Below are 26,369 nucleotides of genomic sequence, written 5' to 3'. Positions count from 1 at the left end.
GCTGGTACTGCTGGCTGGTACTACTGGTGGGTACTGCTTGCTGATACTGTTGGCTGGTACTGCTGGCGGGTATTGCTAGCTGGTACTGCTGGTGGGTCCTACTGGCTGGTACTGCTGGTGGGTGCAGCTGGCTAGTACTGCTGGTGGGTACTCATGGCTGGTACCACTGGTGGGTTCCTGCTGGCTGGTACTGCCGGTGGGTACTGCTGGCAGGTATTGTTGGCGCATACTGATGGTGGGTACTGATGGGTACTGCTGGCTGGTACTGCTAACTGGTACTACTGGCAGGTACTGCTGGCTGGTACTTCTTGCTGGTGCTGCTGGTGGGTATTGCTAGTGGGTACTGCTGGCTAGTACTTCTGGCTGGTGCTGCTGGTGGGTACTGCTGGCTAGTACTGCTGGCTGGTACTGCTAGTGGGTACTGCTGGTGGGTACTGCTGGTGGGTACTGGTGGTGAGTACTGCTGGCTAGTTCCCAACCCACAGTCAATCCCTGAGCATCATTGTGTCAGGAGCAGCGCTAGACTAGAGGAAGCATGCGTCTACAGTAGAGAGCAGAGACGATGCTTCCTTTATCACTCCTGTGACTGCATTAAATGCACTACTGAGTGCATTTGACATCACTCCGCCTGTGACAGGAGCTGGCACTATACAGGAAGCATGAGCTCCGCTTCCTCTAGTGCCGACTGAGTGGCTCTTTTCTTCACACACACAGATGCCACAGACAGCTCACAAACAAAGGCTAGTGACAGCCAGTTCTACGGGATGCAGCTGCCAATGGGAACAGCATTCCTGCTGTGGAAAAAGTACAGGAACACCGTTCGGACTCGATCCCTGATTTATAGGTTATTGAAAAATCAGTCAGACAGACCTAAAGCACAGTGCTATCCCTTGTGGGTCCTTTTCCACCTCACAAAGAGGGAGGTAGTACAGAATCATGTATGAAAGTTCTACTCAGCTGCATGTTTTAGGGCTTAAATGACCAAAACTTACATTACATTGAGATTACGACAACCAAAATATTCCTGTTTTATCCCTAGTTAAACCCACAGCTCTAAGAAATTCAAAAACCTTTTCTAAATACCATTTTTTTTTTTTTACCATTTCTACCTCTTTTGGTAGGGCATTCGGACGTTTGGAAGCTTATCTTAAAGAAGTACTACCCATACCAGCAGGAAAATATCCTTTCCTCCAACAATCTACATGTAATATCCCACCACCATTGTGTTTAGCTGTTTAGAGAGCATGGAGGAGGAGGAGGGAAGGAATGTATATGCCCATATGTGTGACTCTATAGTCATGTGGGCTGCTCAGATGTGATAGGGAGGAAATGCTCAGCATAAAAACAGACTAAAAACTGAGCATGTGCAGAGCTGCAAACACTGCTCTGCAAAATCCCTAGCTGAATTGGGGACATGAACAGAAGGGGGAGATAGAGAACAGCAGGATCAACCAGTTTTTTTGCAGAATACAAAAAAAGAAAGAGTGAGTATGAACAGCAAGTATTACAGCATTTAATAATCGTTTTTTATGATGTGGGTTTAGTGGCACTTTGAATTGCACCTGCTAATATTCTATACACAAAGCCAAATACCAAACTTATTTTGTAATATGTTGCTTTGCTGCAAAATTTCAGTAATTTTCACATCATTCTGTGTCCTTCACAAAACTTTTAATCAAGTTATTTCAAATACATTAGATGGTGTTTAGATGTTGTGTAAAAATTTGCCTACTAAAATGTACAACACAAATATGTAGTTATATACAATATATGGGGGGTCTATGTACAGAAAAATTGCTGTGTATAATGTCTTAAGCATTCACACAGGCACAACCAATGATCACTGTATTGTTTGTAATAAGGTTATCTCCTAATATTGTCAGCCCCATATAGTTGCCTTAATGCAGTATTTTTCTGGAATATAGCAATTAAAAAAATACAGCCACTGCATGGAACTGACGATCATAAGGGATAATCATATTACAAACAATATGGCAATCATTCCCTGTGCCTTTGTGAATACGTAAGACATCTGAATAGCAAACATTTTTATGCATAGACCCTTAGGTGTTGGTGCTTATCTTTTTAGGGGCAAGACAATTTCCATTGGTGACTAGTAAACCGACATGTACTTATTTTTAAACCACAAATATCAGATGTAGAACTTCATTATTTATCTTCAGAACACATATAAATAGAACGAGGATTCAAATGTGGGTCCAGTGCCTTTCAGGTCTTACTCAAGGCCAGCCCAGGAGCTCAACAAAGATAAAGAAATAAACGGTATCCGTGAAGTTATGCTTAAAAATTGTGTTCATTTATAATCTTCAAAGTGCATGCCTCTTAGACTACCCATCGTTATTTAGCCATTTGCCACAAGTGACTGTATAAACTCGTATGCAGTGTTAATTTTGACATCAAATTTCGATTTAGTTTTAGTCAGTCTTTTGACTAAAATGCCATTTTAGTTTCATCATATTTTAGTCATCTGAATTGTTTTAGTTTTGGTCGTATTTTTAGTCATACAAAATGTCCAGTACATTTTGGTCTACTAAAATTGAATGGGTTTAGTTAAAGTGGTTGTAATATAAACCAAATAAATCAAATAAAGATTACTGCTAGCCCCTCTGTTCTACTAAGCTATACTACCCTGTGTACATGTTTGTATAAAATTGTACCTGTAAATACCTTTTTTCAGTTAGTCTCTGGCCGGTTACGTGACCTCTGGCTGCTCACCTCTGCTGATCCAAAAGCAACAGTGGGAGGGGCCAAGATCCCCGTCTAACATCAGCTGAGAGGTCCCGTGACCGTACACAAACATGTATACAAGGTGGTATAGATTAGCAAAATAGAGGGACTGGCAGTAATTATTTTTAACTTTATAGCAAGCTACTAATAGCGGCGGGAGGGGAGGGCCGAGGAACAGATTTGCTCACACACACAGGAACTGACAAGCAGGGAGGGAGGGGTAGAGAGGAGAGCAGCGTGATGATGGAGGCACTTAAAAAGACTATGGTATTATGGATTAGCAGCCATGATTACTGTGGTCAGCATACTATGAGGGACACAGGAACATGCAGGATCAACCAGGTTTTTTACATCATAGCGAGGGACAAATTTGACGATACAAGTGCTGTGTTGTTTAACCTGCTAAAAGGGGGGAACAGGAACCCCCTTTAAATTGTAATGCATTTTTTAAGTATTTCTCTAGAATTGCGAAACTCATTATATACTCCTGGAATAAAAACCTAATAGCGTTATTATTTTTGGAGTTAAGGTTTGAACATACTGCAGACACAGATTTAGCTGTTGTGATATATATCGTCGTCTTTATAAATAAAACTTTTGACAAACAGAAGAGCATCTTTAAAATATAAAAAAACCCTAAAAGCTGTAAACGCTATTGGCTGTAATGCCATTGCACATATTACCAGAATATATTACCAACATTAAATACAGTATTAATTAAAAATATAAAAAAAGCCTTTTTCGTATTGTTTTTTCTTTCAGCAGCTTAGTAGATGCCCCCTACCTTTTGCGGTTGTGCAGGGTTCAATTTGATGTCAAATTTCAATTTCGATTACGTCATTGACTCGATTGACTAAAATGCCATTTTAGTTTTAGTCGTATTTTATTTAGCCTTTTGACTAAACTGCCATTTTAATTTTAGTCACAGTTTAGTCATCTGAATTGTTTTAGTTTTAGCCGTATTTTAGTCTACTAAAATTTTGTTAATTTAGTCGACAAAAATATTTTAGTTGACAAAATTAACACTGCTCATATGACTTTTCTTGTTTATTTTTTACAGTTTATTTATTACAGCTCAAACAATTTAAAAATTATATTAAAGCCAGAAAAAAAGATATGGAAAAATACTGTGAAAATCTGGTGTTCTGCACCTTTTAGCTGCATTCACATTACAGTATATGTATTCACATATCCCTCTTTAGTTTATCATTTTGTCCAAACACCATGTAATTACAGATTTAAATATATTTGTAAAAAAAAAAAAAAAAACAGTTTTTAATTGTGAATCCCAACACCCTTTATTTCAGAATAGATTAGCTTGATGTAAACAAAATGTATTAATCAGTGTATGGGTCCATGCAAACTGGGCTTAACAATCGCTGCTTCTACAGGGGTTTTGTGTTTTGCCTGTAGAAGCAGCTCAATGTTATCCTATGAGTTCATGCACATTAGGATGTTTAGTTGCATATTTTAAGCTCAGTGTTCAGAGGCAGAAAAATAACCCTTCTGATTTGCGTTTTTTGAAAGTTTTCTGACTGAAGAAGATGCTAAATGCTTCTAAACGTCTGCACAAAAATTCTCCATGTGAGTGTTTTTTCTGATAAAAGAGCTGGCTTATTTAACCCTAGTGTGCATGGATCCTTAGGCCCCTTTCACACGGCCGCTCAGTTTATTTCGTCCGCTGCGGCACTTTTTTTTTTTTTTACGGACACGGATGACACTTGTGTCATCCGGTCTGTATGTCCGCATATCATCCCATCCGTTTGCGGATGATATACGGACATAATGTATGTCTATGTGATTGCGGATGTCAGCGGATGACACCGCTGACATCCGATTTTGCGTCCTTTCCGTTTTTTAAACGGAAGAAAAATAGGGTTCTGTTCTGTTCCAAAAAACAGAACAGAACTGAAAGGATGCAAATCGGATATCCGCAATCCCATTGACATGCATTATGTCCGTATATCATCCGCAAACGGATGGGGTGATATATGGACATACGAAACGCCCGTGTAAAAGGGGCCTTAATGTTTACAAACCTTAGATGTATGTATAATTTGTACTTTTATATGTACATGTTGTGTAACTTTGTTCGCTTATTATGGAGGTTCCATTTTTTGATTTGATATTTTTTCTGAACAAGTTGCAGTGAAATACGGAAGCCCTTCTATAGGCTAATCTACAAATCACTTTTTTATACAATAACAAAAATATGGAATAGCAAGCATGTAAATGTGAGGGGCACATAAATGTTACGTGAGGGCAGCTGCTGCATTAGCAACAGAATAACTATTGTCAGCTTCTTCAAGCTCCCCCTGACCCCGGACACTTCCTGGTAGTGTTTAAGCTTTCTGCCTCCTTTCCACTCTCATTTCATTTCTGTGGACCCATCACTACGATGAGCTAATTTACCAGCCAAAAGGAATGTGCAGGAGGAAGGCCACATTTTAGGTGCCAGTATATACTGTATATGAATATGTGTGCAAATGACCAGTTGCATTGGGTTTTAATAAGATTTTTGTTTTTTAGATCACATTCAAAGTTAAGGTCACAGCAAAAAATTGCCTTCAAGATCAAAGTCTCCTAATTCGTCCACTGGGATTTACAGACAAGGTGGAAGTCACTATCACGACTGCATGTGACTGTGCATGCAAAGATGAAGTAGAGGATGAGGTCTGCAACTCCAATGGGGAGATTGTGTGTGGGATCTGCAGGTAAAACCTATGTTACATAACGGGGCTGAATTCAAAAAGCTAAAGGAAATAAGCAAAGACATTTTAAGTAACTTCCTATAGAGACAGCAGAAAAAGTACAGTAAAACCTTGGATTGAGAGTAACTTGGTTTGAGAGCATTTTGCAAGACAAGCGCAGATATTTTTTCATGAATTTTGACTTGATAAACAAGTGATGTCTTGATACACAAGTATATAGGTAGCGTCATGTCACAACATAAAAGTATAAAAGAGAAGAGAGGTGCCTCTAAGTGTAGCAATATGGTTACATTTAATGAAGGTACAACATTTTGCAACTCACATGATTGATGAATAAAAACAGGCACATCTAAGTATACAGGCATCCGGGGTAAAGCTGTCCATGTAGAGGCACCTCTCTTCTCTTTTATACTCTATAGTTCCTGCTAGATTTTGCTTCTAATCCCCTTGTGGAAGCTGCCAATTTTGATTGGACATTTTAGCGCTGGTTCACACTGGTGTGATGCAAGAAACCCTGCAAATCCACTGCAGATTCCCACATCCCACCCGACTCACAGCCAGTTCACACTGCCATATGCGAACTGCTGGGAGTGTCAATACAAAGTTAATGACACCCCCAGATTAGTTTGCATACTGCAGTGCGAACCGGACAGGAATCAGATCGCATAGCTGTGAACACCCATGCGATCCGATTCTGGTACGGACCAAAAAAAGGGTCCTGCACAATTTTGGTCTGGATGCAATGCAATGATATAGATTTAGTAACACTTTAAGACAAGAAGTAAAGTCATACCTCTACTTCCTCTTTTCAGCTACAAGGTGGTGAGGTTCCCCAATTGACTCAGAATACAAAACAGGAACCTGACAAGCACACTGACTTCAGCGATTTGACATGCTGCCACTGTCAGAGACTGTAATGTAAGCAGAGACGGTAGCTGAAGCTGACCATTCTGCTATTATTGAAAACTGGGTGGAAGAAGACAGAATTGCTTTCTTTTACATCTAGTATTAAAGAACCTCTATAGTAAACATACTAAAAACTCTTTGGGCAACTGCCAGTAAATACTGTATATACTGTATGTTGATGTATGTGACAGGGGAAGTTCAGTTAGCTTTGCTGAATATTTTTTGCCAGACACAAGGCACTTGATGACAATACTTTTGATTCAGGTAAGGCAACTTTGAAGGCTCTTAAGTCACTGGGCCAGAATGATAGCCAGGGGACAGAAGGTCAGCAATGGCAACTCCCAAATTTTCTTAATAGAGGTTAAAGAATTAGGGGTTAAGTTCTAAGATCAGGTTACGGTTCAGGGTTAGGTTAAGGATTAAGCATTAGTCAGATGTGAATTGTCAACTTTAGGGGGGTATTTCAAGCGTTACGGTCCAAATGAGGGTCAGCCTAGGGGTTGAGTCAAGGTAGGGGGTCTGAAAATATGAGCCTTTTTTTTTCTTCACTTCCATCAACACCAAAAACTGCTTTGAAAACTACCAGAATTGTGATTCTCGATATCAAAACCTAAAGTACTGTGATACCTAGCATACATACAGTAGTTTATTGTCTGAACTAACACATACTATTTTAATTTGCCAGCTGCAACAAGGGTCACGTTGGGAAGAACTGTGAGTGTGTAACTGGAGGTAAAACAAATCAGGAACTGGAACAGAGCTGTAGAAGGGACAACAGCTCAGCTGTGTGCTCTGGAGCGGGAGAGTGTATATGTGGTCAATGTATCTGCAATCCAAATGATGACCCTTCAAGAAAAATCTATGGACAATATTGTCAGTGTGACAACTTTAACTGTGAAATGTTTAATAGTAGGGTGTGCGGTGGACAAGGTAGGTTCTGTCTAATCACCATTTTTCTTATTTTCGTGTGTCATGATCAGCAGTTTTACAGCTACTGCCCCCTAGAGAGCTGACAAGAAATTGCTGTATTTGTTACATAACTTCTAAACGGCTGCTCTATGCAATATGTAATTTATTTTAACATGCTTCTGCTCAGCGAGAGATTATCATACATAGTGGACAGTTTTAACACCTGCATTATTTAATCTATTAGTGTATGCTGTGCTTAAAATCACAAACAATAAACATAGGAAACCCCTCCTGCATTGTATTTTATTTTTTACTTAAACGTTTTTTACTTATACATAAAAGCATCTGAAATAGAAAGTTTAAAATATATTTATTTTGTTTATTGGGTAATGGTGTAATGCAATGCAAGTTTTGTAACTATAGCCATAGCAGTCCCTAAAGCTGCTATTGTGCAAGGGGGAGGACCCATTTGGGAGGCTGTGAAGGCTTTCATTTAGCAAATCTGTGTGCATGTAAAGATTATTTAGATCAACTACTGTATCATTAAAGTTGAACTTCACTGTATCTGAGCACCACAAACCAATAATGCTATTTCATTCATTTTTAATATTCAAAGCAAATTCACTCATCCACCCATGTCTCCATGCTTTATTTTGCTGATAAATCACTTTGGAAAACGCCACCTAGATTCTCGTAGCATTTACTTCCTGGAAACCATTGATCCTTTGTTTAGGCATGCAGGCAGGAGGGTGTGCTTAGCTGAGAAAACCGCTCCTCCCCTCCTGAAGACTCCTAGAATGTATTACATAATTTGCCTATGCATAGAAACCAGGACGTAACTGAAATAATGTAAAAAAAAAAAAAAAAAAAAAAAAGTTTAAACTAGTAAATCTGATATTCTTTCCTATCTATTAACTCATGCTAGCAGCATAAAGATTAAAAATAGTCAATGTTAATTGAGAGACTGAAGTTCTGCTTTAAGGGCTGAAAAAGTTGCAGTTGACACTGACTCCTAGTGAACTGTTTATAATTAATTTATTTTATCCTCATATGTATTGAAGTAAAATATACATAAAAAATACAATATAAAATTTTTTATGAGCAGTCAACTTTCACCTTTTTCTAGTTCAGAGAGACAATTTATCTGGAAGTAGTGGAAAAATTAAGCTGGTTGGTGTGAACTTTATTTGGTGAAGCGAGGCAGGCATTGACCATAATTCAGACTGGTAAAGGATTGGCCAACTCTTGCAGCTGTCAGAGGGTCAAGGCAAAGCTAAACATGTCTGTCACTTAAGCTGGCCATATACTAGCCGAAATATCGGGGAAACTCATTTTTGAAAAACGAAAAAATCGGCCGTGAGAGCAGACAATCGTGCCATCATGTAATGACCGAATTCTGAACGATAAATCGTTCAATGGACATAAAAGAATCAGTTTTTTGTTCAGTTTGTCACATATGCCTAGTGCAAACAGGTCACAGAAACACATTAACCTTTCAATTTATCATTCGTTTATCGTTCGGTCGACGGATTTTCAAAACTGTTCCTTAAATTTTTAGACTCTGAAAAGTTAAAAACGATTTTCTATTTCTAACCATTAACTGGACGAAAAACGAAACGATCGGACCAAATGTATGGCCAGCATTAGTCCTATTTGACTTTCCATTTATCCCGGCAGGGGGTAGATGATAACAGCTGTGATATTGTCACCTAACCATGCTGGTTTCTACAAAAAAATAAAGGCCAGTTTACACTTTATATGCAAAAAAAAACAAACTGTTTTTTACTGACCACCAAAGCATCTCTTTCAGCACCTGCTTGCTGTGGTGATGCAAAGGCTTAGCATTCATACTAAGGCCTTTATGTCAGAGGTCTGGTATGCCAAAAAAGATTAGGGAACTACTGAGAACAACATAGTTAGCTGGATCTGGTTAGCATTCCGTAACACCAAGGAATAGTGCTCATTCCTATAGAAAATGGTCTAAAAATATCACCCAATGATATTGTAGGCAATGTATGCCATTTCTATTCCTTTTGGCTTGAGCCTCTTGGCGAGGGATTGTTAGATTTTAAGGTCACAGGGCAAATTATGCCTTCTGCAGGAAAAACATAATAAAATGTGCAAGCATGCAAGACAACAGAACATGTGGTTAAAATGACAAAATATATTACCAATATACAATGACAAACGTGTTTAAGCAATCTGTGTCTAATCTGTAATCTACTACTGTTTGATTCACAGGGACATGTGACTGTGGCAGCTGTGTATGTAATAATGGCTATGAAGGAAGTGCTTGTCAATGTCTAAAATCTACTAGGAACTGTAAGAACACCAGAGGAAGCATATGCAGTGGTCGAGGGAAGTGTGAGTGTAATAAATGCACCTGTAAAGAGGGTTATATCCCACCATTCTGTGAGACCTGTCCAGGCTGCCCTTCTCAGTGTCCACGTTTTGGGTAGGTGCCAATGATTATTGCCTTACAATGTCAGTTGATTCTGTAAAACTAACAATCAGTGTCTGTTCTGAAAATACAATATAACATTTTTTTATGAGCAGTCAACTTTCACCTTTTTTCTAGTTCAGAGAGACAATTTATCTGTAGTAGAAAATTGAAGCTGGTTGGTGTGAACTTTAGTTGGTAAAGTAGGGCAGGTATTGACCATAATTTAAACTAGACACTTCGCAGGACCTAAAGTGACCGAAACCTTCCAAGCTGTTGATCTTACCACTGTAACTAAGCACATATGTAGCACCCTACAGGTAGGTGCTAGGTAAAAGTATAGTGGGCCTTGGCTGCCCAACAGCAGGGCCATGATTTCAGCTGGCTGTCATGTCTCCCAGGTGTGTCTGCTGAGAGGGGAGTCTCCCCACTGGCTCCAAGAGAGGATTCTCATTGGATAGTGGAGGAAACCAAATCAGAGACACACTCAGGCCTGTATCTACTCCAGAAGGCAGATTCTGCTGCACAGGATTCTGGGAGTGGATATGAGTTCTGAGGGAACGCATGACGCAGCGTCTTTGGCGGGAAGCAGAGTCCCAGAGTACGACTGTCTCTCCTTCTGTCAGAGGAAGCGGGTGTCCCGGGTGGCGGCCTTGGAATCCAAAGAGTGCAGAGCTGAGCTGCAGAGGGGATCCGGTGTGCCGAGAACCAGTGGAGAGAGAGAGGGGTCTAGTTCCAGGAAAGCCTACAAAGGTTGTGAGTACTGTCTGCCTAGTGTCAGAGGGGACCACTCCGGAGAAGGCTCTAGGGATCCAGGAGTCAGCTAATTGGTAAAGGGGATGCCTAGAGGACCCTGAAGTATTAGAGGCAGTGGTGGGATTCAAAAATTTTAGTAACCAGTTCCGACTTTCAAGCATGGTGTAATTTTTTTATCTAATGTCAGTTAGGGGTCCGATTTGTCCACCGCAATGTCGCAGTCCCGCTAAATATCGCAGATCGCCGTCATTACTAGTAAAAAAAAAATAAATAGAAATTACATCAATCTTTCCCCTAGTTTGCAGACATGATAACTTTTGCGCAAACCAATCAGAATACGCTTATTGGGATTTTTTTTTTACCAAAAATATGTAGTGGAATACAAATTGGCCTAAAATGATCAAAAAATTAGATTTTTAATTTTTTTTTAAAGGAAATGTTATATAGCATAATGTGAAAAATATTGTTTTTTTTTTCAGAATTGCTGCTCTTTTTTTCTTTATAGCACAAAAAATAAAAATCACACAGGTGATCAAATACCACCAAAAGAAAGCTCTATTTGTGGGAAAAAAGGACCTCAATTTTATTTGGGTTCAGTGTCACACGACTGCACAATTGTCCGTTAAAGTAACGCAGTGGCGAATTGCAAAAAATGGCCTGGTCATTAAGGGGGGAAATCTTCTGGTCCAGAAGTGGTTAAGTACAGTCACTTCTTAACCACTTTACCACCGGAGGATTTTGCTGTCTTAAGTCCAGGCCACTTTTTGCGATTCTGCACCGTGCGACTTTAACTGACAATTGCGCCGTCGTACTCAAACGAAATTTACGTCCTTTTTTTCCCACAAACAGAGCTTTCTTTTGGTGGTATTTGATCACCTGTGCGATTTTTACTTTTTGTGCTATAAACAAAAAAAGAGCGTAAATTTTGAAAAAATAACAATATTTTTCACATTTTTTTTATATGAAATTCCCCCCCAAAAAATGTAAAAATCTAAATTTTTTTAAATTTTTGGCCAATTTGTTTTCTGCTACCTATGTTTGGTAAAAAAAAATCACAATAAGCGTATTTTGATTGGTTTGCGCAAAAGTTATTGCGTTTACTAAGGGAAAGATTTCTGTCATTTTTGGTGTTTTTTTTTTAACGAGTAATGGCTGCGATCTGCGTTTTTATTTGCGGGGCTGTGACATTGCGGCGGACAGTTTGGACCCTTGACTGACATTTTTGACACTTTTGGGGGTACCAGTGACATTACTACAGTAATCAGTGCTATAAATATGCACTGTTACTGTAAAAATGACACTGGTAGGGAAGGGGTTAATTTTATTGGAGAGGTAGGGGTTAATGTATGCCTGGTGCTTACTGACGTGTGTGGGGGGAGGTGACTGAGTGACACAGGGACAGATCGCAGGTTCAGCTATGCTGAAACCTGCAATCTGTCACTGTTTGTCACTTAGGAGATCCGCCCGCTTTGTTTACACAATCGGGCGGATCTCCAAACTCGATTCCCCAATGATCGGGGAAGAGCGGCGGCGATCGCCACCGCTCCTCCCCTGGCCCGACTCCCGCTGTGAGGGAGCGAGCCTCCGGTGGCGCGTGAGCGCCGCCCACAAGGAGAGGAGTTCAGCGACGTAGGACAGGAACGAGCCACTGTGCCGCAGTAGAGGCACAGTGAGCGGGGGTAAAGTGGTTAAAGGTCTAGAGGGCCTAGGTATTTAAAACGCTTTGTAATACATTTACCATGACTCCCAAACAATGTGTGTTACACTTCCTAGGTGTAAGGAACAAATCCTCCTGAAGAGTGAACACATTAGCAGTGTTCGCTCTTTAGGAGGATTTGTTCTTGACACCTGGGAAGTGTGACACATATGGTATAGGAATCTTTGTTTCAAATAATAGCAGCAGCTGTGCCAGAACAAAGGGTTGGCATTTTACTATTACATCATCGTGGGGTCTTCTGAACATAAATACACACAGATAACAGATGTGGGATCACTTATAAAAGATCACATCCAGGTCTGGTGTTCTGTAAAAGAACTCTTCCTGTATATCCATTGTGTGCAGGCTAAATGTCACACTGCAGCCAGGGCTCACCTCATCACACCCAGCCTGCTGTATGAGAGATAAGAGATCACAGGGAGGGAGCGCTCCATCCCACCTCTTCAGTCCTATGGACACCAGAAGCATGCACCCTGCCCAGTGACTGATGAGCCCAGTACACCTTCCTTCATCATAACTCACCTACACTGACACATATCTTATCACATGGATCCCACTCTCCCTCCAGCTAGAAGGTGTCACTGTCTTCCTTGTGTTCAGTGGAGAGGGGAGGGGCCTCTGACCAGGGCAGCTAATTGGCTTCAGTGTACAAGTGAATTACTTTGCTTGTACACTGAAGAGAGAAGCTGATTAGCTGCTCAGGTCAGAGGCCCCTCCCCTCTCCACTGAACACATGGAAGTGACCTGCTAGCCGCAGCCGATTAGCTGCCTGGGTCCGAGGCTCCTCCCCTCTCCACTCTACACACAGAAGTGACCTGCGCGGGTCTGCTGAACACTGAACTGTAAGTCTGACTACACAGACTCAGTGACATAATCGGAGTCAGCTTTCAGCTTCGGTTCTGCGAACTTGTAAATTTTTAGTAACAAGTTCGCACGAACCGGTGCGAACCTGCTGAATCCTACCACTGATTAGAGGGGGTACCTAGTCAGAGGACCCTGAAGTATTAGAGGGGGTACCTGCAGTTTGGGCCCTGAAGAGTCAGTGTACAGTGTGAAGTGTACAAAGTTGAGAGTTGCAGCAGCACAAGTAGTGACAAGGAGCTACCTCAGCCAGTGAAGGGTTGGAGGTAGCTGTTCAGTGACTTCTGAGCTAAACCAAGTATCAGGAGTCAAGAGTTCTACAGTCCTGGAGTTTCTGAGCTAACAAACAAGTTAAAGTCGAGGTTCCAGCACGAATTCAGTCAAGCAGCATTTGAAGCGTCAGTAAGCGCTGGTCGGCATTCTGCTGGCACCAAGACAGCGTTAGTGAGCATTTTTTTGTACAAAGTCCCAGTTAAACCTAAAAGATTGACAAGGAATGAGATATATACTATGAAGTATATATCCTCGCTCCTCTGGAAGGTGTAGGATATAAAGTGATAATATATAAATAAATAAATAGATTAATTGTAGTGTTAATTTTAGTGTAAAAGTGATAAACGTTAAAAAGCAGCTGCTATAGTTTTAAAATTTAAACAGAGAATATGCCCCCTAAGGGGTTAATATAGCGCTTGCTGATTTTACTACCAAGGGTGAGCAATTTCTTGTTCACACACCTGTATAGTGAGTAATTACTGTAGGGGAATATTTCTATTCCTTGAAGGTGATGGCAGGTGTAATAAAGTGCAAATGCTAAATGAACAAATTAGCTCAATAAATAAGTGTGCAAGCGAGAAAAAAAAAGAAAAATTATTTAAATTAAATATGTGTACCACAAAAAGGCCAATGTGATATCAAAATATAAGTGCAACACTTAAAAAAGAAAACGGGTACAGAATTTAATTAAAATAACATAAGTGTGCAAACCGGATATTACCAAGTAAAAGTGCAACACTAAGATTAGCTGAAGTGATAAATAAGTGCAACACTATAAGTAAGGTAAACAGAAGTCCGTGCAGTGAAAGTCCAAATAAAGTGTTCTTGTGCAGAAATGTTCTTATTTATATGACTCCAATAGTTCAGATTGCTGGCAAAAACTGCAACTTCTTAAATAAGGGGTGCAAACTCACCGGATTTGGTGGGTCCTGACTGCCATACGGCAACAAGACCTTCCGAGCTTGTGGCTTCACAAAGCCTCAGGTAACTGCTGGCTCACTATGATCCTCAACTCCTATGATTGGGAAACCGATCCTCAGAGTCCAAATACAGGGGAGAATAAAAAATGCTTCAATGGTGCAGTACCGTTAAAAAATGATATTTTTATTGCCAAATCGAATAAAACACAAGTAAAATAACCAACACTTCCGCTCTAGGTGATTGCCTGGGAATGGGGAACGGCGATTGCCGGTTTGCGTCCCACCAGGCTACCCGGAAGCGTGTGGCGTGTGTTCCACCTGACGCGCGTTTCGTCAGAGCGTGATGACGTCCTCAGAAACCTAAAAGAGCCAGAGGAGTATCCCACTCATTCCCTTCTCCCATCCCCTAAATACAATAAAACAAAACAAACCAAAGATGCCGGAATGGTCATTGTCTCAGTTCTCACACCTGGGTTCACAACTTAAATGTGTTGGAAGTGTTACCGGTACTGATGGCAGACCCACCTCCGGCCCCAAGCCTGGAAATATTGCTACACATAAATAATATAAAATATAACATACTGTAAATGTGAAATAAATGCTGCCACAATGCAATCAAATTACAAAAACCCAAATCTACCAATAACTGTAAAATAGTGGTAAAATGTGGTGCAAATGAAGTAAGTGAGTCCACAAATAATATGAAACAAAGTCCAGGACTGTTGAAAAGTTCTATGGAATCACCTAGATGATTGAGAATCACCACTGGAATATCCACAACCCTGATGGGCACATTGCCTGTTTGCCAAACACGAGAGTGTAAGGCAACAAGTTTTGGTGAGTGCATACCTTACGGAGAAGTGGTGACATGCTTGGCACGTGGTGAAGTGTGTAGAGGATTATAACAGCAGTAACACAGCACGGACTACATCCCAACTGGATATACTTATTTTGGGACCTCATTTATACTTTGACACTAAATTTTCACTTGGTGTTACTGTTTGATTTTTTCTTTGTTTCATATTGTTTGTGGACTCACTTACTTCATGTGCGCCACTTTTTACCATAATTCAAACTAGTAAAGGATTGGCCAACCCAGTTGGGACCAATCCCTCAAAACTCTTACTCTTGCTCCTACTCTTACCCTGCAAACTCTAACTTCTGTGAGAGGGCCAAGGCAGAACTAAGCATGTTTGTCACTTGGTCCTATTTGACTTTCCTTTTATCCCAGCATGTTGTAGATGATAAAAACTGTGATAATGTCACCTAACCATGCTGGCTTCTCAGACATCTCAAGTCTCCCGCAAGTCGCGGGAGACTCCCGCTTTCCGCCCTGAGCTCACGGACACCCGCGAGCTCAGGGCAATATCCCGGCTGTGTGTGTGAGTCAAGTGAGTCAGATGACTCATCGATGCAGGCAGAAGAGTCAGTGTGTCAGCTGTCAGCAAGCTGAGCCTGCACAGAGAAATCACGTCGGAGCCGAAATAGATCCGGCTCACAGGCAGAGTGATATGAGTCATGCACTCCGCCTGTGGGAGGAGCTGCAGAGAGCAAGCACAGGCTTTGCTCTCTACTACAGCCACATCGTCTACTCCAGGAGGCATTTTGGCGTGGGACCAATCATCGTGACACCCCACTCTGTGACAGACACAGTGACTGTGACTGAGAGCAGCACCAGAGAGCCAGCACCTGAGACCAGTACCAGCAAATGACCAGCACCAGTGACCAGCACCAGTGGCCAGCACCAGTGGCCAGCACCAGTGACCAGGCCAGTACCAGCACCAGTGACCAGGCCAGTACCAGCACCAGTGACCAGCACCAGTACCAGTGATCAGGCCAGCACCAGTGACCAGTGACCAGACCAGTACCAGCACCAGTGACCAGCACCAGTGACCAGCACCAGTACCAGTGACCAGGCCAGTACCAGCGACCAGTACCAGTGACCAGCACCAGTGACCAGGCCAGTACCAGCACCAGTGTCCAGGCCAGTACCAGCACCAGTGACCAGTACCAGCACCAGTGACCAGTACCAGCACCAGTGACCAGGCCAGTACCAGCACCAGTGTCCAGACCAGTACCAGTACGAGCACCAGTGACCAGTACCAGCACCAGTGAACAGGCCAGTACCAGCACCAGTGACCAGGCCAGTACCAGAGACCAGTACGAGCACCAGTGACCAGGCCAGTACAAGCACCAGTGACCAGTACCAGTGACCAGTACCAGCACCAGTGTCCAGTACCAGCATCAGTGTCCAGCACCAGTGACCAGGTATACTGATTACATTTCATTTTATTATTCTCTGGTAGTGTTAAATTGGAAAGGGGGGGGGGGGGTGCGGCGCAGGCGTGCGTGGGGGGGGGGGGGGGGCTCACCTCCCTGAAATGTGACTTTGCCACCTCCCTGAAATGAGTTTTTGCAGGTTGGGATGTCTGGCTTCTACATAGGAATAACGGCAGAATGGAGCTAGGCTAAGAGACAGGCATGTCTGGCTTTAAGCCATGACTGCAGCAGGGGGGGGGGGGGGTGGTGGATTTCTACCTTTTTAATTTGTTGCATATGCATTTTTGCTCTTCTGCAGCCTGTTTGTAGCCACCTCCTGTCCACATGCATACACTTCAACAATTGCTGCATGTCATTTTGAGTTTCCTGATAATGACAATAGGGTATGGTGCCTTTGCAATGTGCATGGTTGTTTGTGGTCTCCTTTGGAGGGTTATGTCACAGGGTGAACAATGCAAGAGCACAGTTGGGAGACAGGGACAGAGCGCTGTTTCCTTATTAAAGGAAGTGCCTGAACAAGGACCTTTATGATGGGATCACCACACATTATTTAAATGAAAGCTGCAGATTTAAAAATGCTGAAAAATACTTTCTTAGTCATACATTATGGGACAAAGGATAGTATCCTTTATACAGTACAGGTGAATACTAGTTGTATTCACCTAGGAGTTTAGAGAGCAGTAGCTCATTTGTGTTTCAGCAGGAACCAAAGTGCCCAGATATTCATGCCCTTTTATTAACAAAAATGTACAAACTGGCATTAAAGAGGACCATAAAAAAACAATATTCAGCTCCTGCAGATTTCAGGCCTGGTAAAAAATCCCAATAAGGGTATATTTATTGGTTTGCGCAAAAGTTATATTGTCTACAAACTATGTGCTATACACTATATTACCAAAAGGATTTGGACGCCTGCCTTTATACCTACATGAAATTTATTGGCATCCCAGTCTTAGTCCGTAGGGTTCAATAGTTGGCCTACCCTTGGCCCACCCTTTGCAGCTATAACAACTTCAACTCTTCTGGGAAGGCTGTCCACAAGGTCTAGGAGTGTGTCAATGGAAATGTTTGACTATTCTTCCAGAAGCGCATTTGTGAGGTTTGGCGGACAGTCTGACACTAACTGACACTTTGTGGGAACCAGTGACACTGATATAGCGATCAGTGCTAAAAATACACACAGTCACTGAACTAATGACACTGGCTGGGAAGAGGTGAAACATCTAGGGCGGGGTGAGGGACTGGTCGACCACAGGAGGACAACAGGTGGATCGTGAACATTGCTCTGCCTCCCCCAACCCCAGCCGCTCCCTTGTTAACTGCAGAGCAGGGAATTGGAGGCGGGTGTTGAATGGAGGGTGGGGGTGGGAGCTGGTCAGTATTTGGTTGCAAGGCAGTCTTTGCAACCAATCCCTATCTTGCTATTAAGAACTCCGGCAGCTCCCGCCTTCCACCCAGCACTATGCTGTCTCCAGATCTCCACTCTAATGAACACATGCTGCCAGGTAGGCACTATCTTCACTGCACTGTGTGTGTGTGTGTGGGAGGGGAGGGAGACACTGTTGGAGGGGGAACAGAGGGCACTATGGGGGGGCTTGGCGTGAAGGGGTCCGACTACACTGGTTTGGGGGGTATAGGACACTACTGGGGGGAGGAAGGGAGCAGAAGACACTACAGTGCTGGGGTTGATGTGAAGTGGGCAGAGGACACAGCATTGGGGGGTATAGACTATAGAACATTACGGTGGGGAGAGGGGTGATGTGAAGGGGCAGAGGACAGAGCATTGGGGGTAAAAGACACTACTGTGGGGGGCAGGGGACACTACGGGGGGGATTTGAAAGAGGCAGACTGCATTGGGGGTTTACATAGCACTACTGTGGGGGGGGCACTACAATGGGGGGTGATGAAAGGGTTTGTGAAAGGGTAGGGGACACTGCATGGGGGGTACAGAACACTACTGTGGTGGAAGGGGGGCAGAGGACATTACAGTGGGGGGGGGGGTGATGTGAAGGGGGCAGAGGACACTGCATACGGGGGTGGGTACAGAACACTGCTGTGGGAGGAGGGGGGCAAAAGACACTGCTATGGGGGGCTGAGGACACTGCTATGGGGGGCAGAGGACACTACAGCGGAAGGGTGATGTGAAGAGGACAGAGGACACTACCGTGGTGCTGTCTTTTTATTAGGAGCTTGATAGTGTTTTTTTTTTTTTTTAAAGGGCGCCTCCCTAGTAGTATCCAACCCCTCCCCCCTCCCACTGGGGATCTTTGCTTTCCTCTATGTTGTCCAGGTAGATCTCAACCTCTGAAAGTCTGCCTCCCCCTTATCTAGGGTGATCAAAGGGTTGAATGTGTGCCAGTGTTTTTGTGTACTTTGTGTGCTGCTTTTACTAAGGGATCTGATGGATTTAATTTTATTCCATATTGCAGAGAAAGAAAATCCATCACATCCCTGCTGACAGAACAGAGCTCTGCCTTGTTTACATAGGCAGTTCCCTGTTCTGTGTCTCTCCTCGCTGATGAGCGAGTGCCGGCGGACATCCATTGACTGGCACCCACTGATCAGCTTATGCTGTGTCACAGCCGCGGCACTGCTGATGAGCGCATGCGCCCCCTACCCTACTGGGTACATGATCCAGCGCAGGAAGTGGATATATTCAGCGCTGTTTGACTTCTCATACCGAGAGTAACATTGTTTCTGGTAAGCTCATATGTTAAATGATGGAGTGAGCACATAGTGATTATCGTAGCTGCAAAATTGATTCTATTTCACATTGTCCCTTTTCCATTCCTTTTGTGAGATAGCATTGGTACACACAATATCGGTTGACAGTGTTTTTTTCTTTGTTGTTTCTTGTTCATACCAATAATATCACAATTTTCACATTCATGTCACTCTAATGTAGCATGGCATGATTTTATTAATAAGACCTAGTAGTATTACCTTAGTAGTATTACCTAACTGCAGTAGAGTAAGATCAGGTCACCAAGCTGATTGTGTACTCTGGCAAGGATGTGTAATTCTCAGGAATGAATGGATAAATACAAATACTTTAGCAGGTAGAATATATATAATATATATTGTGTGTTAGCTGTTTGCTCACAATTCAGTTTTAAGATTTTAAAAGCACTAAAAAAAAAAATAGTATTTGTCTCTTTTTTTGTAAACCAGACCTTGTGTTGAATGCTATATAACGCAAGGGGAACAGAGCTCCAAGAACTGTACATATGCTTGCCCTGGTGTAACAGCCGAAAAAGTGGAACAGCTAACAGAAGAGACATTCTGCAGGGAGAAGGATTCAGAGAACTGCTGGATGCAGTATGTCTTACATGAAAATGATGGGGAAGAGCAATACACCATAAAGTATACCCTAAAAAGAGGTAAGCAGCAGCAGAAGATATTTGACTTCTACATTTGAATGCAACATCATATAATTGGGTATTATAGAATGAAGGTCTCTGTCCACTTTCATCTCCCATACATCTTTCTCCAGCCCCTAGGTACTTTAATAAGTATAAGGTACTGTATATACTGTAAGTAGAGGACATTTTTGCCTGTTGTGAACTTGAGCTCACTTCAAATGAAATATTGGGAGAAGCTAGCCTCACTATATGTCTTGGTGACCAGGCGAGAAAATAGGAGATCCAAAAATTTTAAAGTGGTTGTAAAGGCTAAAGGTTTTTCTTACCTTCATGCATTCTATAAAAAACCTTCTGTGTGCAGCAGTGCTCTCAGCCTCCCCAATACTTGAGCTCCATCTCGATCCAGCAATGTGCTTGAGAGCCTCGGTTTTCCTGGGTCTCTCTATACTCATTGGCTGAGACAGCAGCAGTCGTCATTGGTACCTGCTATTGTCAATCACAGCCAGTGAGCCACTGAGGAGAGAGTGGGGACGGGGCTGAGCTGTGCTTTGTGTGTGAATGGACACATGGAACAGCAGCTCGGGAGTGAGCCTGCTCAGGTGCCCCCATAGCAAGCTGCTTGCTATGGGGCACTCGGCAGGAGGGAGTGGCCTAGAGTGCCAGCGGGGGACATAAGAAGAGAAAGATCAGGCTGCTCAGTGCAAAACCATTTCACAGAGCAGGTAAGTAGAACATGTTTGTTATTTTTTTTTTTTTTAAATAACCAAACCTTTAATATTACTTAAGTTTTTATCAGAACAGGAAAAGGAGATACATCTTCCACTGAGGATCCCTGTTCTGGTGAGAGCTTTTAGAAGTGGCATTTATTAACATTTTAGGATCTCCAGAGACAAGAAGGAAAATAGCTCCCTGCAGCTGGATCTTTTCTTTATTACTGACCTACTATGTTTTGTTCTATGCTGTGTCTATGTGAGGATGTGCACATACTGTAGAAGAGAAGAGCTTTGCTTTCTCTGGTCAGAGCTGCACCCCAAATGACTGGTGATTTGATGATGTGCGATGGAATATTCAAAAACCAAAATGAGAGGGACAGGAAGCCCAGATCGACAGAATGCATTAAGCAGAAGCAGGGATATGCACACATTGCAGGTCCTCAAGTACAGATTCCTCTCCAGCAAGGAAAACCAGGGCTAGCACAGTACTAACATCACCAAGTCTCACTCCAAAGCTTTTGAGCCTAGCAGTCAGAGGCAGCAGTGCTTCTCACACAACTCGTATACAGCTAGGAGGCTGTAGGCACAGGATTGTCTAGGAATACTCTTATGCCAGAACTTGCACTGCTGTTTTTTTTTTTAGGAGGCATTGGTCGTGGTGTGATCACTCAGCTATACAGGGGAGTATGTGTGTGTGTGTGTTTTTTTTTTTTTTTTATCCCGCAGTTCTCCTTTCATGTACACATTTTTTCATTTTTTTTCTCCCTTATCTGGTCACTTAGGGAAATTTTGTCAGTAATTCCAGAATAAATAACTATAGGGCGAATAGTGCTGCAACTGTTGGAAAGAGTCCCACAACTCTCTGTAGGCCAAGAAACAACCATCTAATGCCTTGTACACACCCAACGATTGTTGGCCGTGAATGTTCGGCCAACGTCCGATCGGCCGATTGTCGGCTTGTTAGTATGATGCATCCGACAACTGACTCGGACTTTTCGACCGAACAAAATCTGGTGTGCATGCTATAAAATTTTTGTTGGCCGTCAACAGAACGGCCGATTGTTCGTCAGTCAGTACAGATTTGCGCAGACAAAAATCAGATGAGCAAGACTGGGCATGCTCAGAGAAGAAAAAACACACGGAAAGTAAACCAGCACATGACATCACTTCTGAAGTTGGTTGTTGTTGGCCGAAAACATTCGTGTGCAGTCTAGAGCACATTTCAACCAGCACAACAACACTGGGCAAAAGACGGCCGATCGGTCGGCCAACAATTGTTGCGTGTGTACGAGGCTTAACTTATCTTATGTCAGAGCTGTCTCCAGACCCTGACCATATGGGGACATTGCAATGTTAGATAGTGAGCATCTCCACAATGAAAAATATAGGAAATGCTATATATAGTGTATAGTCCACCCTGAATTGAAGGCTATGTTTATTTCCCAGTGTAACAAATCTCTAGTATACATTGTATAGTTAATCACTACAGTAAGGCTAAGTTCACATGGAGGCATTTTGGGGCGTTTTTGGGGAGTTTTTCTGCTCTAGGATCAGCTCAAAAAACGCCCCAACAAGGAAAATCCTATTCATTTCAATGGCCCCTGTTCACATCTGAGCATTTTGACGTTTTAAGCAAAACACCCAACGCTCAAAAAAGTACATGAGCTTCTTTTTGGGCAGATTACAGGCGTTTTTATTTTTTTTCCATTGGTCCCTAGTCAACCTAAAAACGTCTGCACAAAAACGCCTGTAAAACGTCTGAAAAAACGCCCATAAAAACGCCTGAAAAAACACCTGTAATTAGCAATGCCAAGATGTGAACGTAGCCTAAAAGTAGAAGGGAAGAATCTGGTCGGCCGAACATCCAATAAAAATCACCTTTATTTAGACATATTAAAAGACTCTCCACCCTACATTCAAGGGAACCCGGCACTCCATCTAACATATTTCACACTAACATCAGAGCTTAGTCATAGCTAATACTAAAATGATCACACAGGTGTGTATATATATATATATATATATATATATACATACACACACAGACATGCACAAATGCACTTAATAGTAGGCAACCCTGTTAGGAACAATGAGGCACAGTTGCTGACAATTGTCGGTAATTTACGGTGTCCCACAATCTGCAGAGCTAATACAGAAAAAATCCTAAAAAAAATTATATCCTATGCTTTAGAATAAAGTATAACTAAAGTTTTTGATAGAGTGGAGAGGGATTAAAACACCTGTCAGTTTTTATTGCTGTCTATGCCCCTGTTAGGGAGATTTCTTCTCTCGATTTGTCCTGTATACCATTGTCATTAAAAGTAAACGTTAAGAAAAAGAATCCCAAATTTTTGGTTGTCCCCAGAAAAATAATAGAGGAAAAATCTTCCAATGGGGAAACCAGTTCTGGTGACCTGAGGGTTTCCAAGGAATTCCTTTTGATTTTCAGGGATTTCTTCACACTTTCTGTTTAGCTATAGGACAGGAAGTGAAGGGTAATCTTCCCAGTGGGACACAGATGGTGAAAAAAATGACAGGGATTATAACCCTTCCTTGCTCCATCCAAAATGTAAAAAAAAAAGTTTGTCTATAGTTCTACTTTAATAATCAAACTGAACTCAGTCTCAGCTTGGCAAACCGTAACCAGCTATAAAACTCAAATAAATCTAACATTCATAAATAAAGCCTAAGACCGCTACTATTTTGGGGATATCCCCCATCAGTTACCGTAATATGAATAACTGAAGTAAATATTTGCAGCAGTAGGGATGAAATAGGCAATAATAGGTTTGTAAGAGTGGGCAAGACATTTGTAAGCTCTAACAGGTGGTTCCTTTTATCCACATAGACGATTTAAAAGAGATCTATGGTCACAGCATAGAGACTTTCATTTTTTAACATCACCATTGTAATAGCAATAAAAACAATAGTTATATTTGACAATCCAATATAAACTTATCTAAAACACCTCCTTTCATGTTAGGAGTTTTGCTTGCCTGCTGGCCATCTCTTTCTACAACTTTCTGGATACCCTGGATGCTTTGCAGCTTCTCTTCTGCTGTTAACTTTCAGTTTCTAATGACTACATATCCCATAGTACAATGCTGCCTGCAAGCAGTCATTTTTATTTTGACTCTGCCACCTGACACTCCTCCTCTCAGTAAGTCTGTATTTAAGATGGCAGGCTCTGTAAAATGTGTGAAACAGATGTCCACTGACAGGACATAGTGAATACATGTAACAGAATTTTTCACAAAGTAAAGCCCCGTACACACGTACTGATCGTCGGCCGAACGATCGGCCGTCTTTTGTCCAGGGCTGTCGTGTCTGCTGAAAACTGCAAAAGACTGCACACTAATTTTGTCGGCCAACAACAGCCGACTGCAGAAGTGATGTCATGTGATGGTTAACTTTCCTTGTCTTTTTTCTTTTCTGAGCATGCCCAGTCTTGCTAATCTGCTGTCTGTCGGCCGAAATCTGTACTGACTGGCGAACAATCGGCCGTTCTGGTGACGGCCAACAAAAATTTGAATGCCTGCACACCCGATTCTGTTCGGCCGAAAATGCGCTGTCTGAAGCATCATACTAACAAGCCTACAATCGGCCGATCGGTCATCGGTCGAATATTTACGGCCGACAATCGGTACGTGTGTACGGGGCTTTAGTTTACAAATTTCAAGATTGTTCAGATTAATTGGAGTCGGCTAGAAATAATTCAAATACCGTATGGAAAGGAATATATGATTTAAAATTTTGAACACAGACATACTTTAAAGTGTGATTTGAACATTTTTGACCATAAGGATCCGACGGGTTTGAAGTTTTTTGGGATAGACAAGTTTACCTACATTGGAGAAAGGAACTAAATTTTATGAGCTGAGCACACTACAACCAGGTGGTCTAAATGTTGCTATAGATTTTAAAGCAGAGTTCCACCCACATTTCCATCTTTGCACCATCTGCTTCATAGCAGCAAGGTAAAACATCATTGGCCATTTGTTTGTTTTTTATGTTGATTTACCTTGTTTACATGGGCTAATTATTTTTCTTCCTCTTTACCCCGCCGCAGCGAAGTACGCCATTTCCGCATCTAGATCAGCCCCTCCTCCATCCCCCCCGCTGCCTTCTGGGACCTGTGTGACAGGGCCATTCAGAAAGTGCAGTGCGACTCATGCATGTGCAGTAGGAAACCGGCTGTGAAGCCTGAAGGCTTCACTGCCGGTTTTCCTTAGCTGCAATGGTGCCGCCTGGATGAATCAGTTTTGGTGGCCAACATCGCGGGATCCCTGGACAGGTAAGTGTCCTTATATTGAAAGCATTTGCTCACTCCTGATGACTAATCATGTTGGGAAGGGAAAAGCGCTATAACGTCACCACACTTGTCCTGTGTTGTCTTGCAGCTTGGTGTAAAGCTCAGAACTAGAGCGACAGAAATACAAATCCCTTTTCGCTTTGAAACAGCGCCTATAAATACATATTTTATTTATTGCCTGGTCTTCAGCCTTTTATACAACATCCTGCCTTTTCATGAGACTATATGCTTTAAAGTTTATTTTCCTCCACAGAGTGTCCTGAAGCCCCCAACGTCATTGCCATTGTCGGAGGAACCTTTGGAGGTGTGCTTCTTATTGGTGTGTGCTGTCTTCTTATCTGGAAACTTGTAACTGAATTAAATGATAGAAGGGAGTACAGCCGATTTCAGATGGAACAACAGAAGGCCAAATGGAACAAGGTAAGACATTTTATATTTGCCTGAATCTTTTAAATGGTTTTAATGCCCTTGGAATATTTCTTTTTTTGGTCTTAACCCCTTCTGAAATTTCTTTAATAATGTGCCCAGACTATGGACCTTCAAATATTTACAAAATCTTAGCAAGCAGTAAAAGCTCATTTAAACAAGCAAACCCTGCTCTCTCTAGCTGATTTTATTGTTAACTTATACAGTCTCAATGATACTCAAAGATCACAACACTCTATAGTTCAGTTCCAGTCTGTTTAGAAACACCGGCTCATTGTTTACATTAGAAGACTGGCAGGTTGCTAAGATTCTGGTGCAAAAGAAAGTAATAGTTGAAAAAAAAAATCCAATGCATGTGTTTTGAAATGTAAAAATACATTTCTTCACAATGCTTATACATACAGAGATAAATTGTTTTACAGTGCTTTTACTGCTTTTTTAGAATATGTAAATACAGGGGCACAGGTTCTCTTTAACATTCCTCAACACAATTTCTAAGGATACAATAATAAATGTCATACCTTTGACAGCTACCAGCCAACGGGGTGGGCACTTCCCTGGGGAACATGTACACCCCCTACCCATGTGAATGAGTATGGGGTACTTGGTACCCCTACTCTTTCACAAAAAAATGTTTTAACCTAGAATGACATCAGTAACCAAATGTGGCAATGCCAAATGTGGGCTAAATATAGTCAATGATGTCACCCAGGAGACCCCACCGCCTGTATAGAATAGCTCTCATCCCCCAAACTTGTCATTCAGGGGGGAAGGCAATATCTGGTTGTCCACTTATAGGTAAGGAGGGCTTCCAGATTACAATAAGCCAAGGTGGTGGGGAAGAGGCTCTTCTCATCAACATTTGGACAAGGTGCGTTGTCAGAGGGGCCCCCGTTTGCAAGGAACCCCCATGATGAGAACATATGAGCTGGAAAGGTTCAGGCACGCTCATCCCCCAGCCCTCCCTTTCCTGGCCAGCCAGGGAGCATACTCAGATTAAAGGTTTGGTATAAATTTTTAGGGGGACCGACTCAT

The 26,369-nt window shown here is 42.2% G+C and overlaps 1 protein-coding gene across 2 annotated transcripts in view; it reads left to right on the top strand.

The window, feature by feature from the left end:
- Positions 1-26,369, top strand: part of ITGB2 (integrin subunit beta 2) — a 156,686-nt gene that overhangs the window by 123,708 nt on the left and 6,609 nt on the right. For both annotated transcript variants that reach the window (XM_082262384.1, XM_082262385.1), the window contains exons 11-15: positions 5,278-5,462; positions 7,051-7,295; positions 9,516-9,729; positions 19,693-19,901; positions 25,162-25,328. In XM_082262384.1, coding sequence (XP_082118510.1) covers positions 5,278-5,462; positions 7,051-7,295; positions 9,516-9,729; positions 19,693-19,901; positions 25,162-25,328 — 1,020 coding nt within the window. The remainder of the gene's footprint in view (positions 1-5,277; positions 5,463-7,050; positions 7,296-9,515; positions 9,730-19,692; positions 19,902-25,161; positions 25,329-26,369) is intronic.

The sequence above is a fragment of the Pelophylax lessonae genome (genome assembly GCF_965119305.1).
Source record: "Pelophylax lessonae genome assembly, chromosome: 6".
NCBI lineage: Eukaryota > Metazoa > Chordata > Amphibia > Anura > Ranidae > Pelophylax > Pelophylax lessonae.
This window is presented reverse-complemented; position numbering and strand designations above follow the sequence as displayed.